We start from the raw sequence: 22,264 nt of genomic DNA, 5'->3' as shown, positions 1-22,264 counted from the left end.
TATTCAGGACCAACGTCTGAGGTGCAGTTGTGGACAGTACTGCGAGAGTCATGGCTGGAATTACTACTAGCAATCCTCTGGCATAGTCAATGCCTCAGAGAGTACAAGCTCTTAATCATGCTGGAGAAGGACCAACACACTATTAGGTAGGTATCTCTTAATGTTTTGTCCATTGGGTGCAGTACTCACATAGTATCTTATATATCCCTTGAGCATACATGTCATTAAATTTATTATTATTATTATTATTATTATTATTATTATTATTATTTGACACCTCCAGGGAGTCCAAAGACTCATCGAGGGAGAGTGTGCCAACAGCATCGAACGATTTCCCCCTTCCAACTACTAACCGCGCTCAAACTAACTTAACTGAGCAATTAGTAGCAGAGGCTCTACCAATCGACCAACCTTTGCCGGCGATCATCATAAATTTAATGTCATTAAATTTATGATGATTATTAGTATTTTAAATGGATTTTCATGCTAATTTTAAAAACATTTTTCACTCATATCAAACAATTATTGCATGGCTGTTAAATGGCATAAATTGGCTACTAAAGTAAAAATTAAAGTTCTTTAAATTTTATTATTATAAATTGTATCATCCCTGCATTTTTAAAGGTTATTTATGCTGGATAATTATCTTTGCATATTCAGTGAATTGCAAACGTAAATAATTTACATAGGAAATGTGTTTGGAAATTTTTCCTGGCTGAGTACAAAATATTGATAATTAATGAGATTTGATAATATCATCTCATACAGTGATAAAATATTTCACAACAATGCCACCAATTGGAGAGGAGTGATCATGTGGTTTGACTTGAACGAGAATAAGACTAATAAATTAAGGGGGAAAAGATTGGTGATGAGAAATGGCTTGATCTATTTGAAGGGGAGTGAAATCAACAATGCCTTGAACTTACTTCAGAATCATTTACTTATTCCTAAAGGTTAGGAGGATACTTAAAGTAGAGGTGAAATGGGTGAATCATTGAATTATTCAGGAGCTTTTGAGAAAGAGGATGTTATGAAGGTTTTATAAAGAACAGGGTTCACCTTTATCAGTGTGAGGTGTATTAAGGCACAGAATAGTAAAGTTTAGTGAGGAAGGAGAAATTAGTATATGAAAGGATATTGGCTGAAGCAGTAAAGCAAAAGCCTAGAAAATTCTATAGCCAATAGAAGAAAAGATAAATATGGAATATTAGCATTATTGTGCTGAGATGTAGTGGAAATATTCAGTATCTATTTCATTAGTGTATTGTATGTAGGGGGTTATGAGTGGTTGAATAACAATAGGAAGGAAGACAGAAGATTGACATTTCAGAAATGGGAAATATTTAGTATATTAAGTAAACTTAATAAGGCTGCGAGGCTTTGATGGGATGTTACCATTTGTATATTATTGGGAATGTGTGAAGAGCTGGCAGTATTCTTGACTTGGTTGTTAACAGGAGTCTGGCAACTGGAACAGTTACAGAAGAGAAGGAAAAGTAGTGCCACTGCATAAACAACAATCCAATGTAAAATCTCTCATGATAAGTAATTCCCTAACTTATCATGTTCAGTTTTACAATGGTTTTAATTGAGGAAATGTACTAAAAAGATATGTAAAATGTTTAATGAAATATTATTCCTGTAAGTTATTGTGTTCAGCAAAAAAGAATTTCCTTTGTTATAATGTGGTACATGAGTCAGCAAATTTATGGTAAGATTAGTAAAGAACAAAGAGGATTACCATGAGAGAAAAAGTTTGCAAAGAATGACGTCATCGCATCAAACAGTCAGCAAGTGCCAAGGACAAAGAATTTGAAAAAGTGTGGGAAGATGACGTCAATATGCCTGGTGGTAAGCATGTGACAAGTTTGAAAAGCCCGCAAATGTGAAAACAAAGGAAACCTAGGCATATAAAAGGCACTTCATCAGTAAGCAAAATTATCTACAAGATTCTTAATGCTTACTCTTGCCTGTGATGACTGCCATCCTTGGTCGGGAAAAGAAAGAGATACTTTGTTGGTTTGTATATCCCAGGTTCTCAATACTTACTCTTGCTTGTGATTATGAATTATCTATGATAATTCAGAATTAAGGCTTAGAAGAATAAGGAATTTGTATCTACCGGATGTGTATACTGTAAATATTCTTTGGGTCTTAATAAATGGTTTGTAATCTTGTAAACAACACACTGAACTGTGAAGTGTCAATGTACTATCTCCAAAAAAATTTGAACCTGTGTGCGAGTAATATGTAAGATTTTTATTTGATTGCCACGACTGACTAAAGGATAAAAAAGGTTAAAGTGGGGAATGTGAATACGATTTCAGATACCTGTATTGTCTTTGAATGGCCACCATCCTTGAAATACTTATTCTCTCATTCTCAATATATAGTCTAGCTGGTGCAGTTGATAAATAAATTAGCTAGACTATAGAGCGTGAGAGATTAGACATAGCATAAGCATATATATTGTGACAGTCAGAAGATAAAACGGCCAACCATAATAAAAAGGAAAAAGACAAAGCAGGATAGATAGATGTGGATAGATAAAGAACTTTACAAGGGCAAGTTGACAACACGGATATAATATAAAATATATAAATTTAACAAATGGCGCAGTCAACATGTATGTAGAATTTAACACCAAATCAGTGATGTCCTATAATAGGCCAATATGTATATCAGGAGTAATGGTGAAGATTGTTAGAGACAGAATACAAACCTGTATTAATGAAAATGGAGTCTTTAAAGATAATAGCAGCAAGGGTCTGTTAAGAGCAGGTGGGGTATAGGTATAAGGTTGACTAGGTATTGGTCAGAAGAGGATAAATTTTTTATCCAAGGTATTTGATAGTTCTAAAATAAATAAAATACTTTTAAAAAGTAATGGGTGATCAAAATTAAAATATCCCTTTTTAATCCTTGTGTAGTGCCATCCAGTGATCTAAATGCTGTGAAACTTTGCAAGAATACATTGTGGGTCATGCCGAAGCAATATCTGAGGAAAAAAAAAAACAATAGTTCCAAAATTCATCACCGGGACAATGTAAACACCAAATGCATGGAATTTGCATATTAGGCAACTCAGCAGGTGCTAGGAGGGTTTGAAAAGATGGACATGGGATTTTTCCCTTCATTCTAAAGAGAGGTATGAACAGCAGTTGGCTAATGAAGCCAAAAAGAATCCTAAGGAGTTCTTTTGATATGTAGCCAGCAAAAGAAAGAATAATTATGGAAGGATGGCATTGATTGGAGAAAATGGTATAAAGACAGCTGATGCAGAATGTGTGGTGGAGATACTTAATGAGCAGTTCATAAAGATCTTTCAATCTTGTGAATGTGACTTCATGGAGGGATTGAGAGCAGTTGATGATGGGGAGGAGAGACTGACTGTAGGTGAGCAAGAGGTGTATGGGGAGTTGAGTAAACTAAATGTTAATAAGGCTGTGGGACTTGATAATATATCACCATGTATTCTGAAAGAATGTGCCAGGGAGTTGACATCTGCCTTGACATATTTTTTTTAATATGAGTCTTGCACTCGGTCAAGTTCCTAAGGAGGGCAAGATTGTGCCACTTCATAAAGGAGGTGATCGAACTCAAGCATCAAACTATAGGCCTATCTGTGTGTCAGATGTTGTGGTTAAGTTATTGGAGAAGCTTGTGAGAACTAGGATCCAGAGTTGGGTTGATAACAATGGTATTATCTTTGATGGACAGCATGGATTTGCTAAAGGGAGGTCATGTTTTAGTAATCTACTTATTACAATAAAGTGACTGCTTCCTTGGACAGAGGAAAAGAATACACAATAATATACTTGGATTTCGCAAAGGCTTTTGATAGAGTAACTCATGATAGGTTGACAGTCAAACTAGAGCAGATGGGTTGGATATTAGATTGGTGCATTGGATTGGAGACTGGCTATCTGATAGGTATCAACAAGTTGTGTATGGGGGGAGCGATATCCAGGAAAAGGAAAGTCACTAGTGGAGTGCCTCGGGGTCTGTTTTAGGTCCATTGCTGTTTAACTTGTATATTAATGATATAGGTGAAGATTTGGATGGAGATATTCAGTTGTTTGCAGATGATGCAAAGTTGGGACAAACCATGAAGTGTAGTGAAAATGTGGCCTTACAGGAAGACTTGAATAGATTGAGCAATTGGGCACGGAAATGGGGATGCGAGTTCAATGTTGCAAAATGTAAGGTTTTAAAATTTGGAAAACAAAGATGGGATGCTGAATTTATGCTTGGTGAGAATATATTGTTGGAGGTAGAGGAAATAAGAGATCTGGGGATGATATTGGATAAGGATCTAAAATTTAGGTGACACATTGCCAAAATTGTGAAGACAACACAGCTTCTGGGAATGATGTGGAGAACACTGACATGTAAAAGTAGGGAGATTCTTGTTCCGTTGTATAAGGCTTTGATTAGGCCACACATGGACTATTGTGCCCAGATTTGGTCACTGGGTTTTCAGAAGGATGAAGAGATGTTGGATAGGGTCCAAAGGAGACTGACTAAGGTAGTTTCTGACCTCTGGAATGTCGAGTATGAGGAAATATTGAGAAGATGTAATTTGCAGAGTCTGGTGGACAGGAGGAAGAGGGGAGGGGGAGATATGATAGAGACCTACAAGTTGGTAAGGGGTTGTTATAGGATCAATGCTGGAGAAGTTTTACAGAGAATAGTGGGAGATCAGGAGCGAACCAGAGGTCATCCCTGGAAACTGTATAAAGAGGGTGTGAGTAGGGGAGTGAGAGGCAGGTTTTTTTCGTGCAGAGTTGTGAATGATTGGAATGCCTTGCCTGAGAATGTGGTGTCTGCAAAGAGTTTGAATGTGTTTAAAACACGGTATGATGAGCTGTGTGTGTGTGTGTGATAAAAGGACCTCCACAGTGATTGCACTAACCTTATCCCAAGGTGCTTTGCTTCTGAAGCTGTACTACCTAAACAGTTATAATGCTATTACTACACTCTGCAAATTTCACTGTCTGAACAAACGTCAACAAGGTCCATTATCTAAATATGTTCTGCAATGAATGATTAGTTGTTTCAAAGAAATGGGATAATTAGGAATTAGACCTGGCAGAGGTCACAAGCCAATCAGTTCTCAAGTGAATGAAGTTGCTACTACCATTGTAGAGTAGGCCATGAATAACAGCATTGGTTCCTGCACTGCATATGTTTCAATACTGGGTTGTATTGAAACACATGGATGTGCCTTACACACGTCTAGGAAATTCTATGAAGGATTCTGCATTTCTACACATTCAAGATGTCTAATGCAGGAGTTGCACCCACGGAACTTTGAAAGTCAACTGACATTCGCTTTAACATTCATTGCTTGAGTGGTGTTGGACACTGGGTGGCCATGGATGATTTTGTGGGGAGATGAGGCTCACTTTCACCTGATTGGAGCTGTGAATACCGACAATTGCCAGGTATGAGCTATGCAAATTAGCATTCAGTCCAACAAATTCCTTTTCATTCACTCAAAGTTACTATCTGATGCCTATTTACAGCTTTGTTTATCATTGGACTATTTTTCTTTGAGCACATTTGTGAGTCAGATCCTGTCACCTGCTCAGTTACTGCCAAGAGGTATCGCAATATGATAAACAGTTTTATTGTGCCACAGCTACAGCAGCCTGTGCATTGATTCATTCATTTTCATGCAGGATGGGGCCCCTCCTTCCACACATCGGTCGATCTGTATAGGAGGTTCTTCGAGAATATTTCACTGAAGCCAGAGGAGTGATCAGCTGTGCATTTACCAATGCTCGGCTAACTCGTTCACCTGATCTGATCCCTTGTGACTTCTTGCTCTGGGGATTTCTCAAAGACAGTTTATCAGGATCATCCTGATAACTTGCCAGTGCTGAGAGACACCATAACACAGCATGTTCGCAACATTGGTCCTGACCCGCTGTGTTCTGCCATTGAACACAATGTACAATGGATGAAGCTTGTGGCATACTGGGAAGGGCAGCCAATTGAACAGTACAGCCTGTGAATGCATAATGGAAGGGAATAAAAATGTGTTATTTATGCATGTCACTTTTCTCCTTTTACACACACGCTGACACACACACACACACACACACACACACACACACACTACTACATCTGGTACATCATACAGTATCTCTTGGTGATGAATTTTGGAAGTACAGTAGGGCCCGGAGTTACATAACATGTGACTTACATAAATTCATAGTTATGTAATAAATCTACTAGCCTGTATAAACACATTTGTGGCTTTGTGCAGGTGCATCTTTGACAGCCTTATTGCAGTATAGTAGTAGATGTCTCGCGTGGTTAGCTCAGTCACTTATTATCACTGCTAGTTTCGTTGTTTTTTTACCCTTAAAATGGAATGCAAATGCAAAACCAAATGTGCTGGTAATAAATCTAAAAAACAAAGGTCTGCAATTACTCTTTAGAAAAGTTGAAAATAATTCGTATGTATGAAGGTAGGAAAATTCTATCAACAATAGCACGGGAAATAAATTGACCTATTTCAACAATGAATACAATAGTGAAGGATACAGTTCGCATTGTTGAAAGCACGAAAGGTGCGGTAGCGTTGAAGGGCACAGTTGTTACCAAGAAGGCTGGGCCCGATATCAGAGATGGAGAAATTGTTGTCTCACTGGATTGATGATCTGACACAGAAGCGGATACCATTAAGTTTAATGATTATCCAGGAGAAGGCTTATGTTCTTATATAAGGATTTAAAAGAGCAGGCCGGCATCACGGACATGGAGAGTACATTTAAAGCTAGTGCTGGATGGTTCAAACGATTCAAGAAACATACAAATCTGCACAGCATCAAAATCATGGGTGAGGCAGCAAGTGTAGATACAGACACGGCAAGTCAATTTTCCAAACTTCTGGCAAACTTCATAATTGAGGAGGGGGAATATTTTCCTGAGCAAATATTTAATGTTGATGAAATGGCTCTGTTTTGGAAGAGGATGCCAACACAGACATGTATTGCAAAAGAGGAAAAATCTATGCCTGGATTAAAAGTCGCAAAAGATCGGATCACTTATGATTGCCGACAACATTTCAAGGGACTTAAGTAAAATTCGAGTTACGTAAAGGTTTTCAGAATGCATTACTTACATAACTCGGGGTGTGACTGTTTTTTTTTTTTTTGTTTGTTTGTTTTTCTCTCAGATATTGTTTCTGCATGATGCACAATGTATTCCTGCCAGAGTGATCAGCCATGCATTTCCCACTGCATGGCCACCTTATTCACCTGATCTGACCCCATGTGACATCTGGCTCTTGGTATTTCTCAAAGACGAGGTTTATCAGGATCATCCTGATAACTTGCTGTGCTGAAAAACAGTATAATATAGCATGTCTGCAACATCAGTCCTAACTAGTTACATTCTACCATTGAACACACACTGTGCAATAGGTGTGGTTTGTGGCATACTGGGAAGGACAGCACATTGAGCTGTACAGCCTGTAAATGCATAATGGAAGTTAATAAAAATGCGTTCATTATTCTTGTTGCTTTTTCTCCTTCTTACAGACACAGAAAAATTATCTACTACTAATTATTATAATAACGGAATTAACTCACGTAAATTATTCTTTATTCATAGAATTTTCATCTGAGTATCACAGGCAACATTAGTACAGGTACAAGGCTAATTAAACAATAACTGTTATATTCACAAAGCGCCACCTAAATAGCTAAGTTAAATTTCCTAAATTTATTTAATTATTATTATTTTATTTTATTTATTTATTTTATTATTTTAATTTACTTATTAAATAATTATTTAATTATTCAATTATAATAATTAATTTTTTTTCATATATAATTAAATATATATATGTGTATACAATTATATGTTAGGAAAGATTTACTGCTTTATAAAGTACTATCTCCCACAAGGGGGGAAAGATGTAGACCATCGGATCTGTTTAGGTTAGGGGAGTGAAGTAATGTTTCACATGTTTCTTTGTATAGCCGTTCCATTAGGAACAGACTTTTGTGTTAAGTGGAACAAGACAAAAGTCTTGTTCCACTTAACTCTGTCTGGTATTGATGACATGTTCTGCAATTCCATACTGTTCGGGTTCAAGGTACTGGATATATGACTGGTGTTCTTTCTAACCGGACCTGAGCAGATCTTCAGAAGAACATCAGTCATATATCCAGTACCTTGAACTCGAACAGTCTGGAATTGCAGAATATGCCATCAACACCAGACATAGAGTTAAGTGGAACGAGACAAAAGTCATTCACAAAAGTCTGTTCCTAATGGAACGGCTATACAAAGAAACATGTGAAACATTACTTCACTCCCCTAACCTAAACAGATCTGATGGTCTACATCTTTCCCCCCTTGTGGGAGATAGTACTTTATTAAGCAGCAAATCTTTCCTAACATATAATTATATACACATATATATATATTTAATTATATATGAAAAATTTTTTTAAAAATTATAATTGAATAATTAAATGAATTTAGGAAATTTAACTGAGCTACTTAGGTGGCGCTTTGTGAATATAACAGTTATTGTTTAATTAGCCTTGTACCTGTACTGATGATACGTGTGATACTCAGGTGAAAATTCTACGAATAAAGAATAATTTACGTGAGTTAATTCTGTTATTATAATAGTTATTAATATGTCTACTCATGGTATTTCCTTACTAACTTAAATTGCATCTACATTGGGTACATTATACAGTGCCACCTGGTGGTGAATTTTGGAACAACTTTTTTCTTCTCCCCCCCCCCCCCTTGTAGATGTCATTTCCACATGATGCATAATGTGTTCTTGCAAAGATTTCCAGTATTTGGATCACTGGGCGGCACTTCACAAGGCATTAAAAAGAATACTTTAGTTTTGATCACCCTGTATTTGATAGAGTATCGCATAAAATACTGTTGAAATTGAGTGGGGTGGGGGTGACTGGCCAGTTTGTAACTTTTAGTAGAGGTATGGTTGACAGATAGGAGCAAGCAAGTTATGTATGGGATTGCAGTGATCCCAAACAGAGAAAGGTAATGAGTGGGTTACTACAGTGTTCTGTTTTGGAACCACTATTGTTTAATTTATATACCAACTATAATTAATGGTATGAGAGGAGATATTCAGTTGTTTACTGATGTTAAATTAGGAAGAACATTGTCAGGAATTTGATATGTTACTGCAAGAGGATTCAAATAGATTTGGAATGAAGAATGGAGATGTCACTTCGGTGTTGACAAGTCAAGTTATGCACTTTGGCCAGAGAGGATGGAATAAAGTTAATCTTATTGGAGGAACTTTGCCTCAGAATGTGGAGGAAGCAGGGGATCTTGGTGGATAGGAAACTGAAGTTCAGGGAATGCATTGCAAAAGTTGAGAGTTATCCAGAAAGTTGCTATCATAATGTGAAGAAAGTAAATTTAATAATTTTAATATTAGTATCTCATGCAATGGGTTTATTGAGCTCCTTTTCACTGGAAGTAGCCAGCATCCTTACTTTGAATTTTATCTGGCATTATTAACAACAGTAAAATAATAGTTAAAAATAGCTTATAATTTAAGTAAAACACCAAAACCAGGAATACAAGATAAATATGTTCGTACCCAATCATATGCCAAAGCACACAGAGAGAGAGAGAGAGAGAGAGAGAGAGAGAGTGTGTAAATGATGCTGTATGTTGTTCATGGTTGGTGTTAATAGCATGGATGCTGATAAAACGGATGTAATGATTTGTATATTGTGTGTGGTCTGCCTCTTTTTGTTGGGATTAGATTTGAGGGAGCTGTATTTTAGTTGCATTGTCACTGTTTATTTCATTATTGGTTCATTTATGGTTAAATGGAGGGATAGTGTGGGGACATGCAGGGAAAAGAGGTACTCTTGGACATGACTCGTGCTATAATGTGGCCTGGATAGTGCCTTCCACATAGCAATACTTGGACTCACTCTCTAGGCACAACCTGGTAGAGTGTGACAGTGAAATTATATTCCAGCTTGCTGGGAACCCTTCCTGGCTCATCACTGACAAATTCAGGACTATGTACTGTCTGGCTGCCAGCCTGTAGCACTGCCATTTATACTGACATACCATTGAAAATGAGAAGGTTTTGAGTCTCTAAGTATGATATAGGATAAAAGACTAAAACAAGAATATCATTTCATTTTAGAAATTATGGACTTTACAACCGTGTTATAAATAACTATTTTAATTTCTCGATGTTTCGACCTTCATATTAAGGTCATCATCTGTAGTATATACAAATATACAAGGACAAGCTGAGTTACATTTCACACAGTATGCTAAAGAAACAGTGATTTGATCACCGGTTATTCTACTGGCATGACCTCTAATGGGGAAAAAAAAAAATACAGATAAAATTAATTATTTAGAAACTACATCAAAGCTAAATTCTATTTAAGATAACATAAGAGAAACATTTTGTTTCTATTTCTCTTATGTTATCTTAAATAGAATTTAGCTTTGATGTAGTTTCTAAATAATTAATTTTATCTGTATTTTTTTTTTTTTTTCCCACTGGCGGTCATGCCAGTAGAATAACTGGTGATCAAATCATTGTTTCTTTAGCATACTGTGTGATTATGTAACTCAGCTTGTCCTTGTATATTTGTATATACTCCAGATGATGACCTTAATATGAAGGGTCAAACATCGGGAAATTAAAATAGTTATTTATAACACGGTTGTAAAGTCCATAATTTCTAAAATGAATGCTGATCACTGTGCAACACTAAAAGAAAAGAATATCATTTCTTGTTCAGTATAATATACTAATTAAAGTTATTTGTTAAAGTTATAAAATCAGAAAATAGAACCAAACTTTTAACCAGTGTATCATCCCAGTTATGACCTACAGATCAGAGATGTGGCCAATAACTAAATAAATACTGGACAGAAAATTAGGAAAACTGAGCATAGAATGGAGAGAGAGAGCCATGCTAAACATCAGACAATACAAAATCAGGAATGACGATATAAGAAAAGAAACAAAAGTTTGAACATAGTGGAAGAGATTTTAAAACTGAAATGGAGGTAGGAAGGTCACATGGATGGATGAAAAGTGATAGATGGACAAAGACAATCACCCAGTGGCACCCATATGAAGGAAGATGAATGCTGGCATGACTAGAGAGAGAAGATGGAAGGACAACCTAGTGGAGATGGCTGGAGAATGCTGGCATAGGGAAGCACTCAACAAAGAAAGACTGAAACAAATGGGGAGGGGGCTATAACCATAAATGGTTAGAGGAAGAAGAAAATTATTTTACAATGTGATCACCCTTCAAAGTTTTGATTTCATTCTTGGTACCAGCACTGTTATTCAGGCTATTTTTTGTTTTGTTTCCAACAATATTACACTGTCAATCAGCCACAGATTTAGAATGTAGCTGACAGTTTAGTATTGTTGAAAGAATTAGAAGAATTAGGTACTACTTGCTCTGAGAATTAGCATAATCTCATGTAGCAGAAGCATTGTTTTGGTACTAAAAGATACAACATGGTTAATTTTGTCTCTCCTGAAGTTAATCATGCTTGTTTTCAAGACAGCATTGCAGTCTTGATGTTTATTGACTTGTAACTCACCAAAATATCAAAGTACCTGGTATCTGCCCTTTGCAGATACCAGGCATTGACCTCCCTCTGAAAATGACAATAAGCAGGCTTCTTGTTTCATCTTCATGAAGTAAGAAGCCTGTTTGTTGTTATTTTCATGTTTGCAATAAAGTTGTAGTCTATTTTTTCCTCCAAAATATAATCCATAATTTCTTTCTAATTTTTAAATATTTGAAATTCAAATTTGGTTTCATATAACTGAAGTAATTCATATAATGAACAGGTTTATAATACAAGACTGAAAGTGGAATGTACTTATTATATTAAATACAGTTGTAGATGTGAAGTTTTTAAATTAAAATTCCTATAGATATTTCAATTAAGTTGTAGATAATTAAATTAAATATGATTTTGATGAAGACTGTTTCCCATTTTGTTCTAGGTATATATTATGCGTGTTCAGAGAGGCACTTCTGCAGAAAACTCCTGGCAGATTACAAGACGATATAGCGACTTTGATGCTCTTAACAGCTCTTTGCAGATATCGGGCATTGACCTCCCCCTTCCACCAAAGAAAATGTTTGGAAAGTTGGAACGAGAATTCATAGCTGAACGCCAGCAAGGTTTACAAGTAAGTTTGGTTTATTACTTATACCCATATATTGAAAAGGAATGCTGGAATTATATCTGAATTATTAAATGATATCCAGAACAAGCCACCTATCGTCAAATCCTGATTGTGATTAATCCTGATTAATTACATGATCCTCTGGTCATACTTCTGTGATACTGTATATCATTTATTAAAGGCATGTTAGAGACTCTGCTGTTATTCAACACAATATCTGTTCACCCATGCTGTTCATTGCAAAACAGAGATTCACTGTCAACTCATTTCTGAATGCATGCCCTAACCAATGTTTCCAAAATTTTCACCACCACCTTGAGATACTGATTGGTCAATAGTTAGATACATTGGTCTTTGCAAGATCCTCGTGCAATTCATTCATTCATTCTTTCCACTATTGTGGCATCTTCCCTATTCTGAGACTCAGATTATATAGCCTGGTTAAAGGAATTGCCAGTTTCAGCTGAACACTTTCTTAGCACCTGTGCTGAGAAATTGCTGAATTCTTATTCACTTTGTTCAACAGCTGTAATACCTTCTCATATATCTGAGTTTCTTCATCCATTGAAGGGATAGCAGTAAGCTTACTGCTACCCATTCAATGCTGTCTCAGTTGAACAACCTCTTCTGCATCTGTCACCCTCACACTGTCTGCATTCAGTAGAGTTATTCTTTCCTAATCATTCTCTCTTTTACTTGCAGCATATTAATAGAATTTTTTGAAGTTATCTTTAGCTTGCAAAGCCAGTTTCTTTTCATTCCCAGACTTAACTTTCTGTACAACAGTTATGAGTCTTCTGACCAGCTGTTTATAATTTTTGTAATGAACATCATCCTTATGCACAAGGTATTCCTTCCACATCATCATTTTCTTAAGAATCTCTTGCTTGATAAGATTATACCTCCATTTGACTGCTACCTTATTTATTCTTCAAACTCTTGGGACACGATTCTGATATTGCATCATTTAAGTATTTTTTTTAAATGCTTCCCATATACTGTCAATATTTTTCCTATCCAGTAACTGATACCATTTTGCTGATCTTGGTATACTCCTCAGTTGGTCATAATTTCCTCCTTTGTAGTTCAGCATGTAACTTCCTGAATGGAACATTCATGAACTTAGCAACTTCCCAAGTGAGTATATTATGATCACTGTCACCAACTAGAGACAGAATAATTATGTCCTTAACTGAAATTCCCTCTGACACTATAATCAAATCTAGCATTCTTTGAACTTCAGTTCCTTCTGTCACATGCTGCTTGAGAAAGTTGTATTGCAACAGCTCAATAAATTCAATTTCATTCTTCTCATCAGATTTTATTGCTACCCAATCTGTGGATAGGGTTTGGATAATTTAACTCCCCCATTATTTCTCTTTTTGTACCTATCATCTTTATTTGGTGATGCATTTCTTCATCACTAGCAACTGATCCACCAGGTCTGTAACAACACTTCACTATGTATTTGATCTTTTTAGATTCCACCTCACGACAGATAGCTTCAAACTCACTGTATGGAATAAAAAAAAAAAATTAGCCAAAACACTAAACTAGCAGTATATGAGACAGTGTTCAAACCAATCTAGGGAAATTATTCATATGAAAGCTGATAATGCAGAGAAACCATGGAACTAGATTATGATGGGAGGAATGGTGAGAATCAATGCATAAAACTAAATTATTCAACTGTATTAATTTATTTTTATATTTTTTTATATTACATTTGCCAGCAAAGGTTGGTCGATTGGTAGAGTCTCCACTACTAATGGCTCACGCAAAAAGTTAAGCAAGTCTGAGCATGGTTAGTAGTTGGAAGGCAATCAATCGTTCGATACTGTCTGCACTCTGCTGAGGACTGGCCATTCTCACAGGGTTAACTTCGGCCTGTTAGCTGGCATAAGGCAGACCTCTGTACCCTCGAGTGCATGTGGGGATATGACAATATTGCATTCATTCAAAGGTTATTTGCAAACCTATAGTACGTTTTGTACTGTGGGTGGACTAAGGATTTTTATTCCTTTTTATCAGTTTTATTTATTTTTTTGTATTTTTTACATAGTCCAAAAACCCTGCTCTAGAAACCAAACGTGGGACTTTTTCAAGCCACTTCAGACCTCCATTAAGTGGGGAGGTGGCCTTGCATTGGATGATGAAATTCGTCTCTCACCTAAAGACAGTCACAAATAACCATGCCCATGGCAGGATTTGAACACAGCCTGTTGGTTTGAGAGCAGGTATGCTAATCACTTAGCCAATGAGGCCACCAACCATATTAATGATATGTATATGTAATCATGATGAAAAGAGAATTGTTAAAGTTGTCCGTCTGAGTCATGCAGCCTACAGAGGAGAGTATACAAAAAAGCATAGAGTTATGTCTGTACACAAATGCCAGCAGTATAAGTAACAAAGGGTTGATTTGTTTGTTGCCTTAGTGAATAATGTGTGGTCTCAGATTATTGGTATTAGTAAGACCATGCTCTCATAATTAGATGTGCTAATTGGTAATGGGTGTAAAGAATACAATATTTTTGGGAAGGATTGGAGAGGAGAGTGTGATGCTAATGATATTGCATGATTTGAGTCCACTTAGTATAGAAATCTATAATTGCATTTTAATAACAGTTTTCCATTTAGTAGTGAGTTTAAAGCTATATGAGATGGATCAGCTCCTAGTGACTATGAAATGTATCACCAAATAAACCTAATGGTATTAAATGATTAATTATTATGAGTGACTTTAATTATTCAAACATTGATTACATAGGAGGGAAATCACATGAAAAAGAATGAAGCTGAATTTATGGAGCTATTGCATAATAACTTCCTTGAACAGCATGTGACAGAATGAACTCGAGGTCGGAGTATTTAGACCTCGTTTAGTGTCGAGAGTTTCAATAAAACATGCGACTGTTCTGCTTCAGGTTGGTGACAGTAATCATGCTGTACTGACCTGGGAAGTGGCTAAGTATATTGATATTCCATTTGGAATTTACATGCAGAATTTCAGAGGTGGAAATTATGACCAATGGAGGAGAATACTAGTTCAACCCCATGGTATCGGTTGCCAAATGGGAAGAATATCAGCAGAGCCTGGGAAGTATTTAAAAATTAGATCAATAATGCAATATTGGAATGTATCCTTAGAGTTCAAGGAATAAACAGATAAACAGGATGGGAGTGATATATGCAATCTTATTAAGCAAGAGAATCATAAGAAAAAGATTACGTGGAAAGAATACTGGGAATATTATTATCATTATTATTGTTCCGGGAAACTCCAAGGAGTCGACAGACTCATCGTGGGAAGCCCTAACATCATGTCAAGAACAACTATTCAACATTCACACAGTATCTATCATACCTTGCCTTGAACTCATTCACGGTCGTAGCACCCACAACAGACTCTGGAAGCTTATTCCACTCATTTACCACTCTCCAAGTAAAGAACCTAGCTCTAACACCCTTGTCAACCACGCTCTTGCCCAGCTTCCATGCATGGCCCCTAGTCCTCCCACCACCAGTCATATTTTCAAAAATATCTTCTGGATCAATCTTATAAAAACCATTCAGTAATTTGAATGTCTCAATCATATCACCCCTCCTTCGCCTATCGTCCAATTTCTGCAACCCACAAATCTTCAACCTATTCTCATAAGGTTCATTCCACAGACCTGCTATCATCTTGGTCACTCGTCTCTGGACCCTCTCCACTTCCTCCCCATCACAAAGAAACCCTGGTGCCCATAGCTGGGCACAGAAGTCCAGATGGGGTCTTATCAAGGCTCGATACAGAGGAACAACAACTTGTTCGTCTCTGCATGTTAAAGTATTTTTCAGAAGCCAAGTGATTTGGTGAGCTGTTTTAGTTACTTTTGCAATGTGCCCCCTAAACTTCAACTCCCTATCCACCAACACTCCCAAATCCCTGGCCTCATCAATCTCCTGGAGTATGGTTCCACCAATGCGATATACTGCTGCTATTCTTTTCACCCCAAAGTGCATAACCTTACACTTCGCCACATTAAATTGACATCCATTTTTCCTAGCCCAGTCCTCCAAACTATCCAAATCATCCTGTAAAATTTTGACATCCTGTGCACTCACAATTGCTCTACCCAACTTTGCATCATCAGCAAACAAGTGAACACTTCCTCTCAGATCCTTTCCAATATCATTGATGAACAAATTGAAAAGCAGTGGTCCAAGAACAGAGCCCTGTGGCACTCCACTAGTCACAAGACGTCTTTTAGACTCCACTCCTGAATAAACCATTCTTTGATATCTCTCCTTCAACCACCCTCTTATCCATCTCACCAACCCTATATCTATACCCATCTGCTCCAGTTTACTGATTAGGGTTCCATGTGGTATCCTATCAAAGGTCTTGGCAAGATCCAGTAATATCACTGTAAACCCATTACCCCTATCCAGTTCAGCCGTCACTGTGTTATAAAACGTGAGCAAGTTACTGAGGCATGATCTACCCTTCACAAAACCATGTTGTCCCCCATACAATATCCCATTTTCATCTATCCAATCCTGTATTCTTTTCTTGACTAATTTCTCTAAGACCTTGACAATGATTCCTGATATGCTAATCGGTCGGTAATTTACAACAGCAGTCTTGGAACCACCTTTATGCAGTGGAACTATTTTCCCCTCTTTCCACCCGCTCGGGACTAACCCAGACCCGAGACTCAAATTAAACAAAATGGTCAACGGTACTGACAATTCTTTAGCTGCTTCTCGTACAACACGAGCTGGTATACCATCCAATCCCACAGATGTATTGACATTGAGGTTATGCAATAGACTACTCACCTCCACTTCATTAACCACAATTCCCATATAATCTACTGGTTTATTCGTTTCTGCAATGTACCCACCTGGATGATATACTTTTGCAAAGTGCTCACTCAGTAACTCAACTATCTCAACTGATTCAGTTACCTCCCTACCATCGGCATTCTTTAAAATCAATCTGCCATGTACATTTTTCCTTTTACTTGCTACATATCTAAAAAACTGTTTAGGATTCTCTTTAGTCTGCATGGCCAATGTTCTTTCGTAATCCTTTTTTGCTTTTCTTACCACACTCGTCACCCTTCTGGCCTGCGCTTTATGCCGTTCATGTGCCTGCCGGTCACCCTTCTCCTTAAATTCCCTCCATAGTTGTTTCTTTTTTTGCAACTCAAGCTTAATGGTGTTATTCATCCATTTAACCCCTACTTGATTTATTATTCGGACTCTAGGTATACAGTCAGCCATTGCTTCATGCAAGCACTTCTTAACTACCTCCCATGCACTATCAACTTCTAGTCCTTGCAGTTGTACATGCCATGGCACTGAACCAATCAAACTCCTAAGCTTGTCATACTTTCCAGCCCGATAATTCCACATGTACCCTGTCTTAATTGAAAATTCTACACCTTTAGCCACCTCCCAAGTTAAGACCCTATGATCACTCTCACCGATTGGTGGCAATGTGGTCATATTTGTTACAGCCAAATCCTCAGATGTAATTACTAGGTCAAGCACTCTCTGACCCCTAGTATTTTCCATTACATGCCGTCGCAGATAATTATCCCTTAATAACCGCATAAAATCCAGTTCCTTCCTCCCTTGTGTCCTCTCCTCACTCCAATCAATGCGACCATAGTTGAAATCTCCCATAATAATCACCCTCCTTCCACCCATTTCTTCTATTTGCTTGTGCATACTGTCACCACCATCTTCTCCATCACCTGGTCTATAGCAGCACCCAATTGTATATTTAGTTCTGCTAGCCACAATCTCACACCAAATGGCCTCAAATGTGCTCTTTTCTCTATCCTGCAATTCAACTTCTATTCTCCTTGGCTGTAGCTCATCAGCTATCATCAACAATACTCCTCCCCCAATTTTATTCTCTCTGTCATTCCTGAACACACTATACCCATCACATTCAATCCCACTAGTTATATCATCTACAGTCAGCCATGTTTCACTAATACCTATAACCTGTGGTCTGGAAGTGCCAACCATGGCCAAAAACTCTTCCTTCTTGTTCCTAATACTCCTAGTATTAGTGTACATGAATTTAAGACCCCCATTAGCCCCAACCCTACCTTGATGCCTTATATTAACTATCCCACTCAGATTTGTTGTCATTATTTGCTCTGGCATATTATATTCATTCTTACATTCAACTGCCTCCATAAGGACTGTATCTCTACTCCCCCCCCTTAACAAATCTAGTTTCCCTGAATTTGCACATCCACTACATTCAGCAACACTTTCTCAAGTCTTCTTACACCGTAACCATTCAAATGCAAGCCATCCATCTTATATAGATCCTTTCGCCCATCAAACTCACTCCACACATCCACAAATTCTACACCACTCGTCATACATAACCCACGCATAAAGTCATTCGCAATTATAGCCCTCCTTTTAAACATTTCACTGTCATACCGTGACAAAAGACTAATCATTCTAACTCTCTCACTCTTTTCTTTTGCTACCTCAAACAATTCATTCAGGTCTTCTATCATTTCCATTTTATCTCCTTTCAAATCATTCGTACCTGCCACAACAATCATTTCTTTCACCCTTTCCTTTTGCTCTCTAATAGACTCAGTTACGTCCTTTATGGTCGCACAAGGTTGGTACGATTTTGTCAAATCCTTTACTAACACACCTCGTACTAACGAGTCTCCATACAGCACTCTATCCTTCATTTTGTTCATGTTCACATTCATACATCTATTTTTCCTGTCATACCTTTTATTATTGGTTGGTTCATTCAGTCTACTTTTGTTCATGCACTCTAGCTGCTGTTTTGCTCTTTCTATCGCACTATTCAACAACGCGATCTCACTCAATGCATCTATCTCATCTTTTTTGTTCTCTGAGAAACCATTTATACTATCATTCACACTCTCACAATTTTCATGTACAACCTTGCCGTTTCTTGTCATATCCCTATTTCCTTCATTCTGAAGGTTGACAAAAATATCACACTCACGATCCGAAATACACTTCAATTCCTCATTCTCCCTACATTTTCTACACACATTCAATCCTTTATTATCATCTAACCACACTCCGACCGCACTCCGCAAAGCGTACATTTCACAGCTAGTACACTGACTCATTTCTTTTATGCTACCGTTCTTTGATAACGATGGCAAACCTTCATTACTGGCCGCCATTTTCCTTCGCACAGGTGCCATACTTATTTGCAACGTGTTTTGTCAAATTATACGTTATAACACACCAGAAATAGACGCACTAAAATACGCAAGGCAAACAAAACAAAACTACACAATATTAAGTAATTTGTATCGATAACTGAAAATGATACTTATCTTATCTGGAGCTTGCACGAACACTACACATTACGAATTCATCTAGTGGCGACTTCCCGACATAGATTATGTTATAGAACACTTTAGTACACTAACCACGATAATAAAGCTCCAATAATATACCAAAATTACACACTTAAGTCCATTAAATTGAATCCAAAACATCAATAAATTGACAAAAAACACAAATCTCTCAGGAGCTCTCCGATAGCACGTCCGTTCACCAGCTAGCCTCGACACCAATATGCACAAGGATGATATCAGTTACGAAAATTATAGGATGCAGGCCAGAAGAGTTGCAACTATTGTACAGAAAGTTTGCTCTGCAAGCTAAGGATAATCGAAAAGAATGCTGTCGTTATGTTGCAAGTGAAAGAAAGTGAATGAATGTGAAAGAATCTCTCGTCAGTGTGGGTGGTATTCATTCTGCGGGTGGCAGATGCAGAAGGGATTGTTCAGCTAATGTGTTTATTTTGCTAAAAACTATTGTTATATTTAAAATTTAATTGTACCAGTTATACTATTAATTGACTAACAGTAACATTATTTCCCACCTTGTTCTGTATATCCACCCCTTTTAGTTATAGTTGTGGAGAGTAAGAAAACAATATTTTTTATATAATTTTAATTTAGTTAGAATGTTTCAACAGATTCATATCCATGATAGTGTATTGGCTTCAAAATCAGCATGCCATGTTTTCCAAAGAACGAAAGCTCAAATATATAAAAAAAATGAAATTTTACTGTCAACATAAATATATACAACAGATTTAATTCTGTTCTGATATTCATATTCTGTATAGAAATTAAGTAGTAAATTAATTTCTACTATTCTATATATCACTTCTTAATAAATGCAAAGAACAATTAAATGGCCATTCTAGGAATTACACCGTATGAGCTCAATAAAATAAAGATTTGTATACAGTGTGTATATATCTTTCACTCTCTTACAGTTGAATTCAATTCTGAGAGACAACATCGAATACTACCAAAGTAATTAATCATAGTGTTCAGCTAAAAGTTCCGTAGTTTCACTTGACTGTATTGGGGCTTTCTATGTAGCATATATTTTATCACTGTCGTATTTATCTTCCTTTATTTTATTTATTTTTCTCATTCATTCATTCATTGTCTATATTACCTTTCAAGTTAAATACAATAAAAGTTGATCTCACTTGATTAGTATACTTACATATGACTTCTAGTAAGCAAGTTTCCTTATTCATCATACTAGCCTTGACGTGTATACATCCATAATTACACGAATGTGTCCATTGAATATTAATATGCAGGATTTAGTGCAATGTCGCATGTGTTTCATGTATTCATTACTGAGAGTGAATGGCTTGTGGTACGAGGGAGAGAATGTTTGTTGAAAATATTTCATTAGCAAATGCAAGAAATGTGAGTCATCTTGGGAGCAGAAGAATGAAGTGACAATTTTAAGATATTAAGGATATTAGTTGGGACTGTGGAAGTGTTATGGAGTGGAGAATGTTGTAGAAACTCCAAATAATAGTGCATGAAATACGAGATGCCAGTGTCTGAATAAATTGCACACTTATGAAGACTCCTTCACAGGACAAAAGGTGAGCTTGATTGACTGGAGAAATGATTGGCATGTGGTACAGCAGGAGTGAGATTGAAAGAAAGAGTGAATAGGAAAAGCATAAAAGTGTGAAAAACTGTGAGAAAAAAGATGGTATTGTATGGAGATTTGATAATAGGTATACTTAATGAGAAAGTGACAAATGAGTCTTTCCCAGGTGCAAAGATAAAGGATGTTACGAAGATGTAAGTTTGCAGAAGAAAGAAGTGAGTGAGTTACTTGTTTTGGCAAGCACAAATGATTTGAAAGGTGAGAAATATGCAATGAGCGGGGATATGAAAGAGTTGTTAGAAGCAGCAAAAATGAAGAGCAAGAAAGTAAAGATAATGAGTTTGCTTCCTCAATATGATCGGGTGGAATTGAGAAGAGCCGTGATTGTCAATGAGAAGATTGTGCAATTTATAGAATGTGGATGACATGCATCAGCTGATTAGCACAATGAATGCTAATCAGCTGAGCCAAGCAGTTATCATGGAAGACTAACTATGGGGATATAGATTGGAAGGAGGAAAGGGCATGTGGCAAATATGGAAATGGAATTTATACGGTTACTTAGGGATAATTACCTGAAACAGCATGTGACAAAGGGGATCAGAGGTTTGGGAGTATTGGATCTGGGAATAGCATTAGAAAATCTATCTATAACTCTACTGTTTTTTTTTAAATTCAAATTCCTTATTTTATTGGTGTTTGCTGTTTGTACTGATGATGTCATACGATACGTAAGACGAAATACCTGTATAATAAATTTAATTTTTGCTGTGGTACACGTGTGATTCTATAGTTATGGATACGTCATGGGTCTCATACAAGAAAAAAAAATATAGTAGGTTTACTGTGTTTATTTTAAATTTATCTGTACACCATTTCTATGGGGGGGGGGGTAATATACATTACATTTTTTTTTTTTTTTTTTCTCTGTGTGAAGGAGCTGGTCTTTGAAAGCATTTGACTCCTGTAGGTTTATTTTACTAAATTATGTGTTTATCGATTAGAGTTGGCTGCTAATAAGAGTGAACGGACGCAGGATTCTGAGACATAAATGAAGTAATCACGGTTTTTACCGAAAAGGTAAATGAC

At 36.8% G+C, this 22,264-nt stretch overlaps 1 protein-coding gene across 3 annotated transcripts in view; it reads left to right on the top strand.

Annotated features, from left to right (window-relative positions):
• LOC150108473 (PX domain-containing protein kinase-like protein) overlaps nt 1-22,264 on the top strand; it is a 307,545-nt gene that overhangs the window by 8,315 nt on the left and 276,966 nt on the right. For all 3 annotated transcript variants that reach the window (XR_016548134.1, XM_090390804.1, XM_090390803.1), the window contains exon 2: nt 12,032-12,220. Coding sequence is in view for 2 of the 3 variants with exons in the window: in XM_090390804.1 (XP_090246930.1) it covers nt 12,032-12,220 (189 nt within the window). In the remaining variant the exon portion in view is untranslated. The remainder of the gene's footprint in view (nt 1-12,031; nt 12,221-22,264) is intronic.

Source organism: Typopeltis vanoorti, chromosome 3 (genome assembly GCF_054136105.1).
Source record: "Typopeltis vanoorti isolate ZY-2024b chromosome 3, IOZ_Tvanoo_1.0, whole genome shotgun sequence".
NCBI classification, from domain to species: Eukaryota; Metazoa; Arthropoda; class Arachnida; order Uropygi; family Thelyphonidae; genus Typopeltis; species Typopeltis vanoorti.
Note: the sequence above shows the minus strand (reverse complement) of the source record. Positions and strands in the feature narration are given on the sequence as shown.